The 16,446-nt window shown below is 63.6% G+C and overlaps 1 protein-coding gene across 23 annotated transcripts; it reads right to left on the bottom strand.

Moving 5' to 3' along the window:
- Window positions 1-1,079: 1,079 nt before the first annotated feature.
- TRABD (TraB domain containing) lies at window positions 1,080-14,325 on the bottom strand. Of its 23 annotated transcripts, none has more exons than XM_063723139.1 (12): window positions 14,202-14,276; window positions 13,462-13,556; window positions 12,867-12,959; window positions 7,498-7,564; window positions 7,051-7,129; window positions 6,200-6,366; window positions 5,666-5,806; window positions 3,357-3,467; window positions 3,120-3,259; window positions 2,666-2,838; window positions 2,475-2,586; window positions 1,080-2,330 (listed from the first exon to the last, which is right to left on the bottom strand). In XM_063723139.1, the coding sequence occupies exons 4-12, from the start codon at window positions 7,528-7,530 to the stop codon at window positions 2,156-2,158; spliced, it is 1,131 nt and encodes a 376-aa protein (XP_063579209.1). In that variant the 5' UTR covers window positions 7,531-7,564; window positions 12,867-12,959; window positions 13,462-13,556; window positions 14,202-14,276; the 3' UTR covers window positions 1,080-2,155. The 23 variants fall into 23 exon arrangements, with proteins under 23 accessions (XP_063579209.1, XP_063579208.1, XP_054399822.1 ...); XM_063723138.1 differs by lacking the exon at window positions 13,462-13,556 and having other exon boundaries at window positions 1,080-1,575; window positions 2,160-2,330; window positions 14,202-14,255; XM_054543847.2 differs by lacking the exons at window positions 12,867-12,959; window positions 14,202-14,276 and adding an exon at window positions 13,682-13,992 and having other exon boundaries at window positions 1,080-1,575; window positions 2,160-2,330.
- Window positions 14,326-16,446: the final 2,121 nt, after the last annotated feature.

Raw genomic sequence — 16,446 nt, 5'->3', positions numbered from 1 at the left:
CCGGGGCTTAGCGCCGCGCCCCACAGGCGGCCGGGACCCCACCCGGACCCCGCCGCGGTTCTGGGCCGCCGGAGCCTCGCGCCACATCTCGGGGACCTTGTCCCCTGGCCTCCGGCCTCTCGGGCCCCTCGCCTGCCGTCTAGGAGGGAAGGGGCCTTGGACCTGTGCCCCGCCCATGGAACAGAGCCCGGGCTCGGAGAGGCCCCGCGAGGCCGCAGGCGCAGACCCTCCCGGAGGGCTGGGCGGGCACCGGGGTCTTCGGCTGGCTTGAGGGACCCGACCCTTGGGGTAGGAGTTTGGGGTCTGTGTGTCCGAATGAACGCGGGGGTTCAGACGAGCCTGTGGTGCCCCCGCTTTCCATCTCCTCCGGACCCGGCCCCAGAGGACTGAGAGAGGCCGGTGGCCGCGGATCCTGGACGCGCCTCCCTCCTGCTGTGGTTTCCCTTTATTCCGGCAGCCGCGCGAGTCCACCCTTCACTTACAGGAGCCACATCCAGAACCTTCTCCTGGGGCCACAGCGTGGGCTTCCGAGACCTGTGTGACCCCAGCTCTGCCCCTTCGGGGCTGCGGGTGAAGCCCTCAGGACCCTCTGCCTGGGTTGGGCAGGTGACTGGATGAGGGACAATGTGGTGAGGTCCCCGTGCCCAACCCTCCTCTGCAGCCCACAGCAACTGTTCCCCCTTCAAAAGCCCCCACTGGCCGCTCTGGGCACCCCTATTCCCAGCATCCTCCTTGGCAGGTGTTACCCCTCCCTATTCCCCAGGCCCTGGGCCCTCCTGATCTGTCTCCTCGATCCCCCGGGGCCCCAGTCTGGCTCAGTCTGGTCCACACTCTGGAATCTGGTGGGACTGGGTATGGAGGGTCTTGAGTGTCAGCAGGCCACCTGTGTCCCACCTGGTGGGTGAGAAGGGTCCCACAGGTCAGCATGGAGGGACAGTGACTGTCTCTTCTGCTGGAAACCAGGCAAGTTCCCCCAGGGCCCCGGCAGGGCCACGAGCACCCGCTGCACTGGAGCACGGGGGAAGAGGCAGGGATCCTTCATTATGTGAACCCCATTTCCACACATCACAAAACAGGAGTTTCCAAAATTAGAATTTATTTCAGTTTCTAAGGAATGAATCCCCGAGTGTGGCAGGAAGGACACTGCCGGCTCCTGACGCACACCTGATTTGATTCAACACTGAGTCGGCACAGACACAACCAGAGATGGCCTGGGTCCAGGCTGGGGCTGCACGGGCCATGTCCTGGACAGCCAGGAGGGAGGCCCTGCACACAGACGGCCACCGGGCAGGGGGCCTGAGCGGGGCAGGCCTGGCCACAGCCCATGTCCTTGGCTTTCCACATAGGTGCACACATTGTCTGCCCACAGAGGGCCAAGACGTCCCAGGCACCCCTTCGCTCCGGAGGCTCAGGACACAGGCTCCCAGTTGAGGCCAGGTCTGGACCCAGAGCTGATGTTTGGCCGCACGCGAGACCACTCGGGACAGACCCAAGAACACGAGTTCTGTCTCTCTGGATTTAAGGCTGGTGTTTTTTGACATTTACTTCAGTTTTTCTCTTTGAAATTAAAATTACCTGAGTAAAAGATTTTTAGACATTAAAAAAGCCAAAAACACAGAATCCCTGCAGGCAGACGGTGCCGGGGAGGTGGCAGCCGGGGCCAGGATGCCAGGGGCACGGTGGGGTCGGCTGGAGCTCGAGGGCTGGGACTTTCCCAGTCTCGCCTGCCCTGGAGCCCCCAGGAGCCGCCCCTGGGCCGACGCTCCCGTGGCCGGAGCACAGGAAGGCACAGTGAGGTAGGGACAGTGGCCATTGTCCCCTGCCCGCCACCAGGGCTGAGAGGGCAGCGCACGCCTCGGCCCCTCCTACAAGCCCCTGCCCCCTCGGAGCTGGGCGTCTTGTCCAGAAGCCGGTGAACGGCCCCTGCAGTGTGGGAGGGGAGGGGCTGCCGGGAGGCCTGAGCTCAGACAGTTAAATAATCCTTTATTTGGGTGGGCTGGGGGAGGGGTGACTGGCCCAGGAGGGCAGGCGAGGCCGGGCCCAGACCCCCATGGGGGGTGGCAGGGGCCGCGGGCGGGCTAGGATGCACCTGGCACCCAGAAGTGCCGCGGGGGCACTGGCTCCTCAGGGGCCCGAGTGGGCGGGGAGCAGTCTCCTACTTGTGCCGGGCCTCGGTCACCCTCTGCAGGCAGTACTGCGCGGCGGGCAGCGACAGGACCAGGCTCGCGGTGCGGCGGCCCATCCAGTACAGGCTGTAGCCCAGCAGGCCGAAGAAGGCGGCCTTCACGGCCAACCGAGACACTCTGCCAGAGACGGACGGCGGGGGCACGCTGCGGGAGGGAGGGGGCGCTGGGCCTGGCTGGGGGTGGGCTCCCCATACCCCAGCCCCTACGCCTGGGTCACTGCCGCGTGCGGTTGGCCTACCGGGGGCTCAGCCTCCACCTGGGGGCTTACGGGGCGGGGCGGGCACTCACGTCATGATCTCCTGGATGTTGAGGTCGGTGCTCCAGTTCTTCTCGATGCCAGGCACGTGGCCCATGCCCACGACGCCCACGACCACGGAGGGGACGCACTTCCTGGGCTCGGCTGTGGGGAAGGACAAGGGGTCAGTACCTGCTCGGGCCTCGGCCTCACAGGGGGTCCCGCGCCTCGGGGTGGCCGTCACCATCAGAGGCCCGAGGCAGCTCGAGGCGCCGGGCGGCCTGGCGCAGCATGTAGGTCAGGTAGACGTCGCGCTCCGAGACGATGGTGCGGTGCAGGTCTGGGAACTCGCCAATCATCTCGGCCATCATCTGCTCCAGTAGGTCCTTCTGTTTGCAGCGTTCCACGTCATCCTTGCTGTGGAGAGGGGTGGCTGCAGCCCCGCAGGGTTGGGGCAATGGGTTGGGGTGGGGCTGGCACTGTGGACACCGGGCAGGGACCACAGCACATATGTTTGGGATTTGTGGCGGAAGGAAAAGGCAGGGAAGGCCTTGAGTGAGGACTGGCTGCGATTGGACCTGCACAGGAGGGCCTGGAGCCTCCCACAGACCACCCCGCAGGCCGGCCGGGGTCCCGGGGGCAGCCCTACCTGATGGGGTCTGACAAGAGGTCACCCAGCGTCCCGGGGGCAGCCCTACCTGATGGGGTCTGACAGGAAGCACAGGCCCCAAGCCAGCCTGACCTTCTGCCAGAAGGAGAGCGCAGCGATGGCCCTCTTGAAGGTGACGGGGATGGGCCGGTCACCCAGGTGGAACTTGCAGAAAGGCACCTTGCTGGCCTGGAGCAGAGGCTGGGCGTTGGGGAGCAGTGGGAGCCCCGGACCACCCCTGTGAGCCACATCCCTGTGGCCACCCCCTACCTCGCCCTGTGCCCACCTCCTTGAAGGCCTCCCTGAACTCGCCGCCCGGGGCCATGCCCAGCTGCTCGGTGATGTGCGCAGACACCTTCAGCAGCAGCATCTGCATCAGCCCTGACATGAGCCCGTTCTGCAGAGAGAGGGAGCAGGCATCAGCTGGAGGGGGCGGGTGGGGGGGTGCGCTGGGGGAATGGCAGAACTGGGATGGCAGGCAGTACCAGCGCAGAGCCCTGCCCCAGCCCTGTGCTGTATCCTTGGTCCCCTGCCCGACAGGTGCAGAACCACCCTAGCATGCAGAGGGTCAGACCAGAGCAGGGAGTTCTGTCCCAACAGGCACTTCTCAAAGGTACCTCCCTTCAGAAAAGACCTTCACAGGCCGGGTGCGGTGGCTCACACCTGTCATCCCAGCACTTTGGGAGGCCGAGGCAGGTGGATCACGAGGTCAGGAGTTCTCTCTCAGACCAGCCTGGCCAACATGGCGAAACCCCATCTCTACTAAAAATATAAAAATTAGCTGGGTGTGCTGGCGGGTGCCTGTAATCCCAGCTACTCGGGAGGCTGAGGCAGGAGAATCACTTGAACCCCGGAGGCAAAGGTTGCAGTGAGCCGACATCACCAGCCTAGGTGACAGAGCGAGACTGCTCTGTCTCAAAAAAAAAAAAAAAAAGAAAAAAAGAAAAAGAAAAGGCCTTCATGAGGCAGTCTCGTGCTGCGAAGGGGCCGCCTTGACCTGGCACAGATGCTGGGTGCTGGGCAGGCAGGCTGGAGAAGGGGCCTCGCCACTCACACCTGCCTGCTGAGGCCAGCACAACACCGCCACTGGTACAGACAGCAGGCCACCCCCATCTTCAGCAACCACAGCCCGAGGCCTACTGGCCCTGGTCTCGCCGGCCGGCTGGGACCACGGGGGTGTCCACGTATGAAGGAGATGATGCCCGCAGAAGGGCAGCAAAGCCCCGGGGGCCACACAGCACCGGACAATCGCTCACACCCCGCACTGGGCCTGAGCCCTGAGCCCTGAGCCCTGGGAATGTCCCGCCTGATGGAGTGCCCGTGTTTCCCAGGGGCCCAGGCCACCCTGGAGAGCCCCGGCTAACTTAGGATGAGACGTCCATGGGGCCTTGGTCCGCTGGGACCAATTCCACCTCTGGAGGGGCTGGGGCCTGAGCTCAGATGTGCCTGTGACCAACCCCAGTAGAAACCTAGACACCAGGGCACAGCGAGTGTCCCCCAGGAGGGGACAGGTGAAGCGGACACCTGGTGTCTCCCAGACCCTGCCCCATGCCCCCTTCCCTCTGCAACACCGCAGCAGTGAGCAGCACAGCACTGCCGAATTCTATTGCCCCTTCGAGATCACTGGGCCCCAGGCTCTGGTGGGGAGGCTGCAGTGCTGGGCCCTGGCTGGACTGGGGAATGCTCTTTATAAGACGGCCCACAGAGGTCTTTGGTGACTTCCCTCATCTGGAGAAATTAAAAAATGAAAGGCAGGCGCCAAATGTTTAGGGACATTTCTATAAGATCTCATTACAATTGTTTCCTTTGAACAGGGGGAAGGCAAACTGACCAGGGCTGGGGTCAGGCATGCTGGGTCCCCTTTGAAAACACAAAGACTGGCCGGGCGCGGTGGCTCATGCCTGTAATCCCAGCACTTTAGGACGCCAAGGTGGGTGGATTGCCTGAGCTCAGGAGTTTGAGATGAACCTGGGCAACATGGTGAAACCCCGTCTCTACTAAAAATACAAAAAATTAGCCAGGTGTGGTGGCGGGCACCTGTAATCCCAGCTACTCAGGAGGCTGAGGCAGGAGAATTGCTAGAACCCAGGAGGCGAAGGTTGCAGTGAGCCAAGATCGCACCACTGCACTCCAGCCTGGGCAACAGAGCGAGACTCTGTCTCAAAAAAAAAAAAAAAAAAAAAAAAAACGCAGAGCAATGAGAAAGTCCTGCCTCTCCAGTCACTGCAGGGCTGGAGAAGTGGGGACAGGAGGAGCCCTGAGCCCCACCTACTTTGGGCCTGGGCGTGGTACCTGGGGGACCACCCTCGCACTGAGACCTGATCCATCCCCAGCGACTGCTCAGCAACCCAGTCCTCGGGCGACCAGCCCCTGCCTCAGCTTGGAGAGCCACCCATTTCCTCCTCCCTTGCCTGAAACCGGGTAATGGAGCCTCTTTCCTTTCTCCTGGCCCAGGGGAGGTCCCTAACTCGGCAATCCCCAGGGCAGGCCAGGCACAGCCACACTGACTGGGGGCATGGGCTGTGGGAGGAACCTGGGCAACAGGCAAACAAGTGGCTTTGACCCCGACCCTGACCCTGGCCCGTGGCTGCGCACCTGCCTCACGGCCTGCTGCAGCTTCTCCAGGCTGAGCTCCTGGGCCTCCCGCAGCAGCGTGCTCTCGTCCATCTTCAGCATGGACACACGGTATTGGCAGAGCTCCACGACCACCACGTCAGGCTGTACCTCCCGGATGGTCTGCAACAGCCACAGGTCACACCTCGCGAACACAGCTGCTCCCTGCCCCTCAGCACAGCTGACACCGGCACCAGGGGTCCCATCCCAGGAGCAGCCAACCTTGGCGTCACCCCAGGGCTAGCTAACCCCGCTGCTGTAGTGACAGCTCAATTCTCTAAGCGACAAGAGAGGAAGCTGTGAGGCTTGTTCACTTGTTAAGTGGGAAAATGCACAAGGCTGTCATGGCTCCCAGGCAGGAAGCCCACCTCGCCACTCCCAAGGACCACAGTGTTGAAGCAGGCAGCCTGCGGTGCGCACACACGGGCACACGGACTCTGTCACGAGGTCCCTGAGTGCAGGACACAGGAACTTACACCAACCCGTGTCCGGGCTGTGGCGGGTGGCGGCGCTCACCTTTACAACGTCCCTCTTGCTGTCGTCGCTAAAATGGGCTGTCCCCACCACGTACACCCTGCTCCCGTCCTCAGCCACCAACTGCGTCACAGTGCGCGGCAGGTTGGGCCGCTGACGCCGCCGCTTCAGCTTCATCTCCAGGAGCAGGTTGAAGGCGTCCACGTCGGCTGCAACAGCAGCATAGGCCGTTGTGGTGCCAGGCCCACCCCAAGGATGCCGCCGGGCCCGCTGACAGCCTGGGGCTCTGGAACCCTCTTGGGTTCTGAGAACCGAACAGGTGCAGAGCACACGCCCGCTGACGAGCATCACACTCCACATGCTTGGCCTGCCCGGTGATGGGAACAGCGGCTGCCACCTCTGTGAGCTGGACGCCTTCGAGAAGCCAGGGCCTCAGGAGTCCTGTGCCCCATATACCCCATGAGGGTGACCTTGGGGGCTGCTGTGGATGAGGTTCGGTGTGGGAGACAGTGGGGGCAGGTGCCGCAGGGGGCTCAGCTAGGGGAGGGGCTCTGAGGCGAAACGGGCTCCCCCACCCCACTCAGGAGGGACAGGATGAGGCCACAGCACGGAAGGACTCCTGTGCCGCTCACACTGCTTGTGCTCAAGAGCCCCCCATGCCCAGGGGCCGGCCTGTGCTGTTTGCACCCCTCCAAGAGGCTCCGCTGCCAGGCAGGGCCCAGGAACAGCTGCTGTTGCGGGGCACCAGACCTAGCGGCACCCAGCCCAGGTCTCGGCCAGGCCCCTGCTCACCACAAGCTCCAAGCCCCTGGCAGTGGTTGGCTGCCTCCCCCTTCTCCCTGCCTCAACAGCCCAACACCAGGGAACGTGCCAGGACCCTGAGGGACACGTACACAGGTTCTGGGGGTCTCCAGAAAGCACCCTGGGCACCGGCTCTGAAGCCTCCGACGGCACAACAGGTTCCACGTCGGCCTGGAGGTGGAAAGGAGAGTTCAAGTCAGGGTCCATGCACCCCAGAAAGCCAGGGCTCCGTGGCAACTCCACGGACCACGTACCCTGGAAAGGGCCCTGTGGCTGCTGTGTGGACCACACACCCTGAAAAGCAGGGCCTCCGTAGAGCCTAGGCCCCACACTGCCAGTACCCCTCCTGCTTGGCCATCACTGGCACGGCCGCCATCAAGCTGGGCAGACAGGGCCACCAGGCCACCTCAGCCCAGGGCCCCTCTCCCTCGGAGGTGCCTCCTGCCTGACCCTGGAGAACCCTGTGAAGATCACCTTTGCAGAACAACAGCCAGGGACCGACCCCGAGAGCCCACAGAGTGGGGAAGCCTCCCCCTCACCTCACGCGGCGGCTGCTGCTCCTCCCGGTCCATGGCTGGGCGGTGGCTTCCTGCACCGCTGGGGAGTCTGAGGAGAGGCATGAGAGGCGGGGTTTCCACCTGGAGCCCCAGGCCTGGCTCAGGACTCACTGCATAGGGCCCTGTCAGTCTAGAACCATCTGTTGGGCGGGAGTGGGGGCTCCTTCCCCCATATCCCCAAATGCCTCCTGCCCATCAAAGGCCACTGAGGTCCAGGGTCCGTTCAGGTCAGGCCCGGGTGGGGAAAGGCCGGCAGGTCCCCAGGGACCCCAGCATAAGCCAAATGCAGACGGGCCTAGGGCAGGTTGCTGGTGAAAACACAGATGGGCCCAGGGCAGGTTGCTGGTGAAAACGCAGATGGGCCCAGGGCGGGTTGCTGGTGCACAGACCTCACTCAGAACAGGGCCAGAGCTGCCCAACCCTCGCCGCGGCACGGCGGGCAGACATAGGAAGGCGGCCCTGGGGTCCACACATGATCTCAGGACACAGCAACGCAGCTGCTGACACATGGCAAAGACCCCAGGGCCTTTGTACAAAAGCCACTTCCCCTTTCAGTAACTACGGCCTGGGCAACCACATCAGCGCTGAGTCAGTACAGATGGAGGAATCCACAAAGCACACAAATCAACGTGTATGGAGCTAAGACCTTCTCTCCCAGTTTAAGAGACAAACGTGGTGTGGAAGGAACCACGGTAGAAGCCACGCGAGGGGGCTGCCCCAAGGCAACACAGCTCCCCACAGACTCTCAGAGAGAAACCAGGAGCTCAGGCTAGGGGCCCAGGAGCCTAAGGGAGAGAAAGAAAACAGCCAGGCGCCTGCAGCACCAGAGGCACGCACCGGCCAAGACTCATGGAGCATCGGCGAGACCTGTGTGGAGCCCCTCGAGGCGGGGCCAGAGACCAGCAGGCTGTCCTGAGACCAGCCACGGGCCCTGCTGCACCATGTGGTTCTTCCTGAATGTGCTCAGCCATGGAATGGCAGGAGCGACTGTTTACAAAGTCAGTGGCTCATGCATGTCCTGGCGGATGGATGTGTCACCAGGCAGAATCATTAAAATATTCCAAACAGGCCAGGCGCGGTGGCTCGCACCTGTAATCCCAGCACTTTGGGGGGCCAAGGTGGGTGGACTGCCTGAGCTCAGGAGTTCGAGACCAGCCTGGCCAACATAGACCATCCTGGTGAAACCCCGTCTCTACTAAAAATACACAAATTAGCCAGGCGTGGTGGTGCACACCTGTAATCCCAGCTACTGGGGAGGCTGAGGCAGGAGAATCACTTTGAACCCAGGAGGCCGAGGTTGCAGTGAGCTGAGATCCTGTCACTGCACTCCAGCCTGGGTGACAGAGGGAGACTCTCTCAAGAAAAAAAAAAAGTAAAAAATAAAAATGAGCCATTGGGAACCATTCTGAGCTGTCTAGTCGTGCAAGGTATTGTGGTTTTGTCTTGAAGTGTCTGCATCAGTCAGAGACGAGCATCTGGGGGGGAAACAACAGGGCTTGTAGGATGTGCTTCAGAGGGGCCACTGCCGGGTTCTGCACTGATGCCTGCGTGCATCTGGGGCCATTTTCATGTCACGACTGCTGCCTGCTTCTCAGAACTCATAAGAAAAAGAAACAATGAGCAATAAGACGCTACATCGGGTTCCTTTCCTCTGCAAACCCTGTTGGCACGCAGCCGCAGCAGGCACAGACTCCGGCCCCAGCCAGGACTCACAGACCCAGCTGGGTCCTGGCCACGCACGTCCAAGTTAAGATGCCTCCAAGCTCGGGTGTCCTCACCTGTGAACAGGAAGGAGCTCTCCGTGCAGTGTCTAGGAGGGCAGCTCAGGGGCTGGGGGAGCAGGGATGGCTCTGAGCAGGGGAAGAGGCCTGTCTCAGTGCAACCAGAGGCCCCATCTGAAGCTGATCGAGAAGAAGGCAGCCCACCTTGCCCTCTTCTCTGACAGCCGGGGCTTCTGGGAGAGGAACTGGCCTGGCTTGGGGCGGGTGGTGTAACGGGGCCGTGTCAGGGGAGGTCAGCTGAGACTAAGGAGATAGCTGATAAACACCAGGCTGGCCTGGGAACCCAGTCCTCATGTCCCCAGGGGCCTTGAGCCTCTGCAGAGGGCGAGGGGAGCCCACCCCACAGGCTCCCCTATGGGGCCTCACAGCCTTGGCAGGGGGTCCCACTCCTTTCCACCTGGGTTTGAGTCTGGACCCAACCCTGGCCTGGGCGTCTTAACGGTTGGCACATCCAGGAAGTGCTGCTGGCACCGGTCAGAGCAAGGCCAGGCCCCAGCCCCTTGGGCCACCTCCTTCCCCTTTTGTAGGTGAAAACTCCACGATGCAACCCGACCAGAACCCACTGGAAGTTGTTGTGAGCAGCCGCCAGGCCAGCCAGCCCAGACAAGCACCCCATCCGGGGGACGGCCGCCTCCCTGGGTCTAGCTGCACACAAAAGCCGGGACTCTTAGGAGCAGCACAAGACTGCCGAGGCACACAGGGGAAACTCACACGGAAGTTGGGACTATTACAGCAGCGCAAGGCTGCCGAGGCACACAGGGGAAACTCCTTAAAGAAACTCCTGTGCAGCCGGGAGGGAGGCTGCGTCTGCCCAGCCAACGGGAGGCGCCCACGTCGCCACAGCCCTTCCCCCATGGGTGTGGCAGCCCCAGGTCTGTGGTCAGCCCCCACCCTCCACCCAGCCTGGCCAGACACGCCTCTGAGGCCGGCCCAGGGTACGCCTGTGGCCATGGACAGGGCAGGGTCTCGGTGCAGCAGCAGGCGCCGGTCCTGACCCCAGTCGTGCCATGGGGTGGGCGTACAGAGAAGCCTTCCTGGGCCGGCAGCCAAGCCTTGAGCAGGACGACAGCAGCACCACCAGAGGCAGTGCCAGCCCCCAGCCCTGGCCCCTGCAGCCTCTCAGCAGAGGCGTGCTGCCCGCAGGGGGCCAGGCAGGAAGGTCACTGAGGCCCCCCCAGCACCTAAAGCCCGTGATTCTGGGGGACGTCTCTGACAGTCACCCTTACAGTCCCAACACTCTCCCTCCTCGCCGAGACCCCTGGAGAGCTGTAGGGTGTGATTTCAGGTTACCAGCCCTCCTCCCTCTAGCCTGCTCCCAGGCAGCTGTGCTCTCAGACATTTACGGCTGGGCCCAGAGCCTCTCCCCAGCTGCCTAGCGGTGAGCAAAAGGCCCTGGCCCGAAAGTCACAGATGCTGAGCCTGGACTCTGAAGTGTCTTCAGAGGCAATGTCTGAAGAACCACCCACCTGGTTCCCACCCCCACAACTCTGGGTCCCAGCAGTGCATCACCTGGGGTCCGGCCAGCGCACACTGCAGCCACCCACTCTGGGTCCCAGCAGAGCATCAGCTGGGGTCCGGCCAGTGCACACTGCAGCCACCCCCTTCCTACCTGTCTTTTTCAGATATACTCAGGCCCATCAGCAGAGACCAGCAGACCCTGGCTGCCCCTCCCGGGGGACAGACACCTCTCCTTCCCAAATCCCCAGTGCTGGCACTGCCCCAGGGAGCCTTGCAGTGGCTTCTGGCCTTGTTACCCGCGAGGCCAACCCGCTGGGAAGCGGTGCAGCCTGGCAGGAAGCCAGACACTTGTATCAGACCAGCTGTGCTTCACTCTCCCTGCCCCGCACAGATGTCCACCGAGCAGGACTGGGGTGGGTGCTGAACACGATTTGTGGGACATGCCTCCTGAGCATGGGTAGCCGGCAGACAGGGTCTCACACTCCAGCGCTGCCCTGGGCAGGATGCTCTGGGCAGGAGCCCCCGTTTAAGGCGGGAACCTGCCTCCAGGGCCAGCATCCCATCTGCCCCACACAGGAGGCCCTCTCTGGGCTGCAAGCACAAGCCACATTCAGACGCTGCTTTAGCGGTCAGCCTCGGCCTCAAGCTTCTCTGCCGCAGCACGATCTGTCCCAAAGGCAGAGAACAGGGTGGAGACCCACAGGGCAAGAAAAGACTTAGCAGCCCGATTTCAGGAGACCCTAGACACTGCCTCTGAAGACACTTGTTCTCCAAGCACTGTCCCTCATCTGTAAAAAGGGATATCTGGCTTTGGAAACCAGGATCCTCTGTGCAGACTGAGAATTTCCAACAGCCCCAGGAGGACATCTGTTGTGTGCAAAAGCCCATCCGTTAGGGCTCTGCCTGCGGTGTGTGGCCCTAGGACACAAAATCAGAGCGGCATCTACAGTCCTTTGGCGTCAGAGACGGCTGTCTGCATCCAAAATGTCCCGCAGGGCTTCTGTCCCAGGACGTGACATCCAGTGGGAGCGTCAGGCTCCACGGCTGCCTCAGACAGCACATCCCACCTGCCTGCTCAGGTCCCACTGCTACAGACTGAACTGTCTCCCAAAACCCAGAGGTTAGAGCCCTAACTCCCACTATGAAGGTATTAGAAGGCGGGGCCTCCGGGAGGTGATCAGGTTCAGATGAGGTCATGAGTGCATAGCCCTCATAATGGGGTTAGTACTCCTGGAAGAGACGCCACGCAGCTCTCGCTCCCCGGGGTAAGGACGCCGCGAGAGGGGGCCCATCTACAAGCCAGGAGGCCGCATGGCAACCAGGAACCAGCACCTTTGATCTGGGACGTCCGGCCCCTAGAACTCTGTGAGAAAATAAATTTCTGTTTTTTCCCAGCACCAGTGAGGCATGGCGGGAGGAGCCTACTCGCTCACAGCCTCAGCTACTCAGGAGAGGCTGAGGTAGGAGAACTGTCTGAGGTCTGGAGTTTAAGACCAGCCTGGGAAACTTAGTGAGACCTCATTTTTTTTTTTTTATTTGAGACGGAGTGTCACTCTGTCACCCAGGCTGGAGAGCGGTGGCGTGATCTCGGCTCACTGCAACCTCCCCCACCCCGAGGTCCAAGTGATTCTCCTGCCTCAGCCTCCTGAGTAGCTGGGATTACAGGTGCACACCAAGACACCCAGCTAATTTTTGTATTTTTAGTAGAGACGGGGTTTCACCGTGTTAGCCAGGATGGTCTCCATCTCCTGACCTCGTGATCCGCCCACCTCGGCCTCCCAAACTGCTGGGATTACAGGCGTGAACCACCGCACCTGGCCCAGCCTGTTGTTTTTTAAAGTTTCCTGGTCTGTGATGTTTTGTTACAGCAGCTAGAGCTAAGACACCCATCTTATCCCCTTCACCCCACTAGAAACTGCCTCCCAGACTCCAGCCTAGCGTCCTAGTGCAGACCAAAAGCTGGCTAGCACCAAATGCAGTTCCCAGAAAAACCCCCATCTCTCAACCAACCCACTAGACCGGCTCAGAAAGCCCAGGTTCCAAACTGGTCAGACCTGGGGGTTGTAGAAATGACAAACTTGGAGGGACCAGGGTGTGGCCCAGAGCTCTGACCTCCGCTGCTTCCTGTTTCTGAGGCCTGGCACCTTTGGCCACAGGAAACCCCTCCCGGGTTTGGCGGGACCGCTTCACGCAGGTGTGGCAGAGCTGGGAGACGGGAAACACACCTGAGCCAGAGCCCGAGGCCTCCTTGCCAGCACACCTGGCAGCCCCCAACCTCCCAGGACCTGGTCACAGTCAATGCAGAGCCCCCACACTGACCACCATGCAGGGGGCCCCGCAGGCTCCTGCCACCCACCCACCCTGCCAGGCCCCCTCCTCGGACCCCACAGCATCAGGGCCTCTGGCGAGGGTGGCCAGCATCCCCACCAGTCACACTGCAGGGGCGGCGGCAGCAGCAAGCGGGGAGCAGGGACACACAGCGCAGTGAGCCTGGCGGCCTGCACGGCCTCTTCAGGGACCTGAAAGCTAGGAGGCGTCCATCTGGAGGCTACCGAGGCTGCGGGAGTCCCCGCAGGGAGCTTAGCGCCTCCACAAAGTTCCTGGTTGTTTCTGGGACGCTAATGCCCAGACAGCTCCCACTCCATCTTTCTCGTAAGAGTTTTGACAAAGACACACGGCAGCTTCACGATAGCTCAGTTACAAAGACCTTTTAAGTTTGGGCTGCGCACAGCGGGGGACGATCTGGCGTCCACTTCGCCCATATGGGAACCCCGCTCTGCTCCACTTGAAGGGCAAAGGCACCTACAGAGGAGCGAAGCCCCAGGTTTCAGCGGGGCCGGAGGGACAACGGGGGTCCGGGGCCTCCCGCTCGGCCTCCCCCAGCACCCCCAGAGACCCGCAGGCGTGGGCCGCCTTCCTCCACTCACCTCGGCCGGCTCCACCGCAGGCGGGAGGCGGGGGTGGCTGGGGCCCTCCCGACCCGCGAGGACCCTGGGACTCGAGGTCCGACCCGCACCTTCCCGCGAGGCCGCCGCTGACCCTCCCCGCCCCAGCCCTGGGGGGCTCCGCTCCTCGGCAGCGTCGCTCCTGGCAGCGGTGGCGGGGGACACGCGGGGCCTGCTCCCGCTCCAAACCTGACCCGGGCCTGACCCCCACGACCTGCCACCCCGGCCCCCAAACCTGACCCGGGCCCGGCCCGCGACGACCCTGCTCCACCAGCCCCAAAGCCTGAACCTGACCCTGGCCTGACCCCCACGACCTGCTCCCCCGGCCCCAAAACCTGAACCTGACCCGGGCCTGACCCCCCCCGCCCCCGGCCCCCACCCCCGTACTCGGGCTCGCTCCCCCCGCCCCCCACAGTCCCCCCACGGCCCTGACCCGGGCCCGCCCCCCGCTCGGTGCTGGGCCCCGTCCTCACGCACGCGCCGTCCGCGCCGCGCGGCGTACCGAGGCGAGGCAGCGGCGCTCCTCAGCCAGCCTCCATGCGGCGCGGGCCCTCAACGGACGGGGCGGGCTGGGGCTGCGGGGCGGGGCGGACGGGCCGAGGGCGCCGGCGGCCGCGCGGCATGCCGGGAAGGGTAGTCCCGCGAGCCTCCTGCTCGGCCCCGGCCCGCGACTGCGGACTACACTTCCCAAGGGGGCAGCGCACGAGGCCCCCCGCCCCTCCCCGGCGCTCCCGGGTCCTAAGACACATCGGTAAACACTCGGGAGGGAGGGTTCGAGTCCCGCCCCGGTCACGGCCTTGAGAGGCGCGCCCACGTTCTCTGGTCGCAGCTCCCAAGCTGTGAAATGGGGACAATGCTCGCACGGCGTCCACAGGATGGTTTTGAGTCGAATGATATTGAAATGTAACTGTTCTGTGAGCCATCAGTCCCGCACGAAAGGGACAGCCGATAGTGGGACGCGAAGAGCCGAGAACACGGGATCAGGGAACGCGCTGACATGGCCTCGGCCCGGCCCCCTTCCCTCTGGAGATCGGCCTAGTCCGTCCTCCGGGGGTCGGCCCAGAGCCGTCCCCGACCCGGGACTCATGCCTCAGCGGGACCTCGGCCTTGCCGCAGGTTGGGGCACCCCGGGGAGGTCGGGCCCCAGGGGCCCCGCGGCCAGCCCAGCGGAGAACCGGGACCAGGTGGGAGTCTTAGGGCGGGCCGACCCCCGGCCTCACGGACCCGGGCGCTCAGTCACTTCCGATCGTCCCGAGGCCTCCAGGGGGACCCGGCTGGCCGCTGCCACCCCGACGCTAGACTCTCGCTGTGCGCTTTCGGCCCCGAGGGCAGGGGGAGACGGCCTGGCCCCACCCGCCGCGCCCGTCCTGCCCGGGCGCCCGGCCCCCTCACTGCACCCAGCCTCTCCCGGGGGCCCCGGCCAAGTTGCAGCGCGCTGCGGGCACCGGCGCGGACGGGGGCCCGGGCGCAGCGAGGGGCCCTGGCGCTTCGCCGCCGCATGCAGACGACTCGCGGCCCACAAGCTGCTGCGCCGTCCGCCTGCCCCGCTCTCCTGCAATGGTCCGGCCTCGCATCCCGGGCCCACGACCTCCTCCTCCACGACCCCGGGTTCTTGGCTGACCTGGCGCTGGCGCTGGGCTTAGTGCAGGCGTGGGCGTGGCGATGGTTTGCCTGCGGGCTGCATGCGCGGACCCCACAGGCAGCTCCCCGAAGCTCTGCGCCCACCTCTACGGCCATGCCCCAGCCAAAGGATCAGGTCCTTGGAGCGGGGCCTGCCCTGGGGCCAGGACTCTAGTCACCGGGGGAGGGCTGCTGTGTCTTCCTGCCAGGCACTGATGAGTTAGTTGGGGAAAGGGGCCAGGTGGGGCCCAGCTGGGGAACCGTTTTTAGAAGAGGGAGGAGGGCGCACCTCTCTACTCGAGTGCCCTAGGACCAGCTACTCTCTGGAGCCAGGGGGAGGACCTCAGTGAGGGCTGCGCCGCGCAGGAACCTTCAGGGAGCCTGGAAGGCTGACCCAACAGGCCTGGGGTTGGGGGAGTCCAACGCAGAGCCCGGGCCTGGTCTGGGTCTGCCTGAGGCCGTCCGCCAGGACTCTGTGCTGGGGAGTCTGCTTCCTTCCAGGCTCCAGGAAAGGAGGCCTCGGCCCCAGCCCCAGGTTCTGAGGAGCTGCCCCGGCTCGGGTGGCCTGCAGGGGTCCCCTCAGGTCCCCGGCCCTGAGTCTGCCAGTGGTCCTCCCGGGGTGGGGCGGGTGGGTGAAAATGCCTGTCCACACAGCAGCAGGCTGGGCTGGCTGCCCACTGAGCATTCTTACACAAGAGGCACCGCCCCCTCCTATAGCTTCCTGGTCCCCAAACGGCCAGGCCTGGCCTTACAGACTTCTCTGTCCTCCTTGGTGAAGGACACTCACTTTGGGCCCTAGGGCCTCTGGCTCACATCCTCTCCATTGATTCTCATTGTTCGCTGCCTTTGTGGTCATTCTGCCTTTCTGACCATCTCGGCCACATCCTCACAGGAGGGCAGCGGGTGGCAGTGGCCCCGGCTCCACCTCACCCATTTCTCAGTGCTGAGCTGGTGCGGAGGGAAGATCCCTGGCCTGGGTTCTCAGTCCTGGCGGTCTGGGACGGGTGCGAGGTCCTCCCGGAGCCCCTCCTTCTCCACAAGAGGGACGGTGCTGTCCACCTGCCAGGCTTGCTTATGCTCAGAGAGGGGGAGGGGCAGGAGGGGACACTATTTCAAACCAACACTGG

This window comes from Pongo abelii, chromosome 23 (genome assembly GCF_028885655.2).
Source record: "Pongo abelii isolate AG06213 chromosome 23, NHGRI_mPonAbe1-v2.0_pri, whole genome shotgun sequence".
NCBI lineage: Eukaryota > Metazoa > Chordata > Mammalia > Primates > Hominidae > Pongo > Pongo abelii.
This window is presented reverse-complemented; position numbering and strand designations above follow the sequence as displayed.

Bases quoted from the DNA above. Each gene is read 5' to 3' on its own strand.
- TRABD (XM_024239850.3), bottom strand. From the start codon at position 7,530: ATGGACCGGGAGGAGCAGCAGCCGCCGCGTGAG. The intron at 3,260-3,356 runs GTGGGCACAGGG...CCTCTGCTCCAG, and splicing joins TCAGGGAGGCCTTCAAGGAG to GCCAGCAAGGTGCCTTTCTG. The intron at 2,839-3,119 runs GTAGGGCTGCCC...CCCTCTCCACAG, and splicing joins TTCCTGTCAGACCCCATCAG to CAAGGATGACGTGGAACGCT.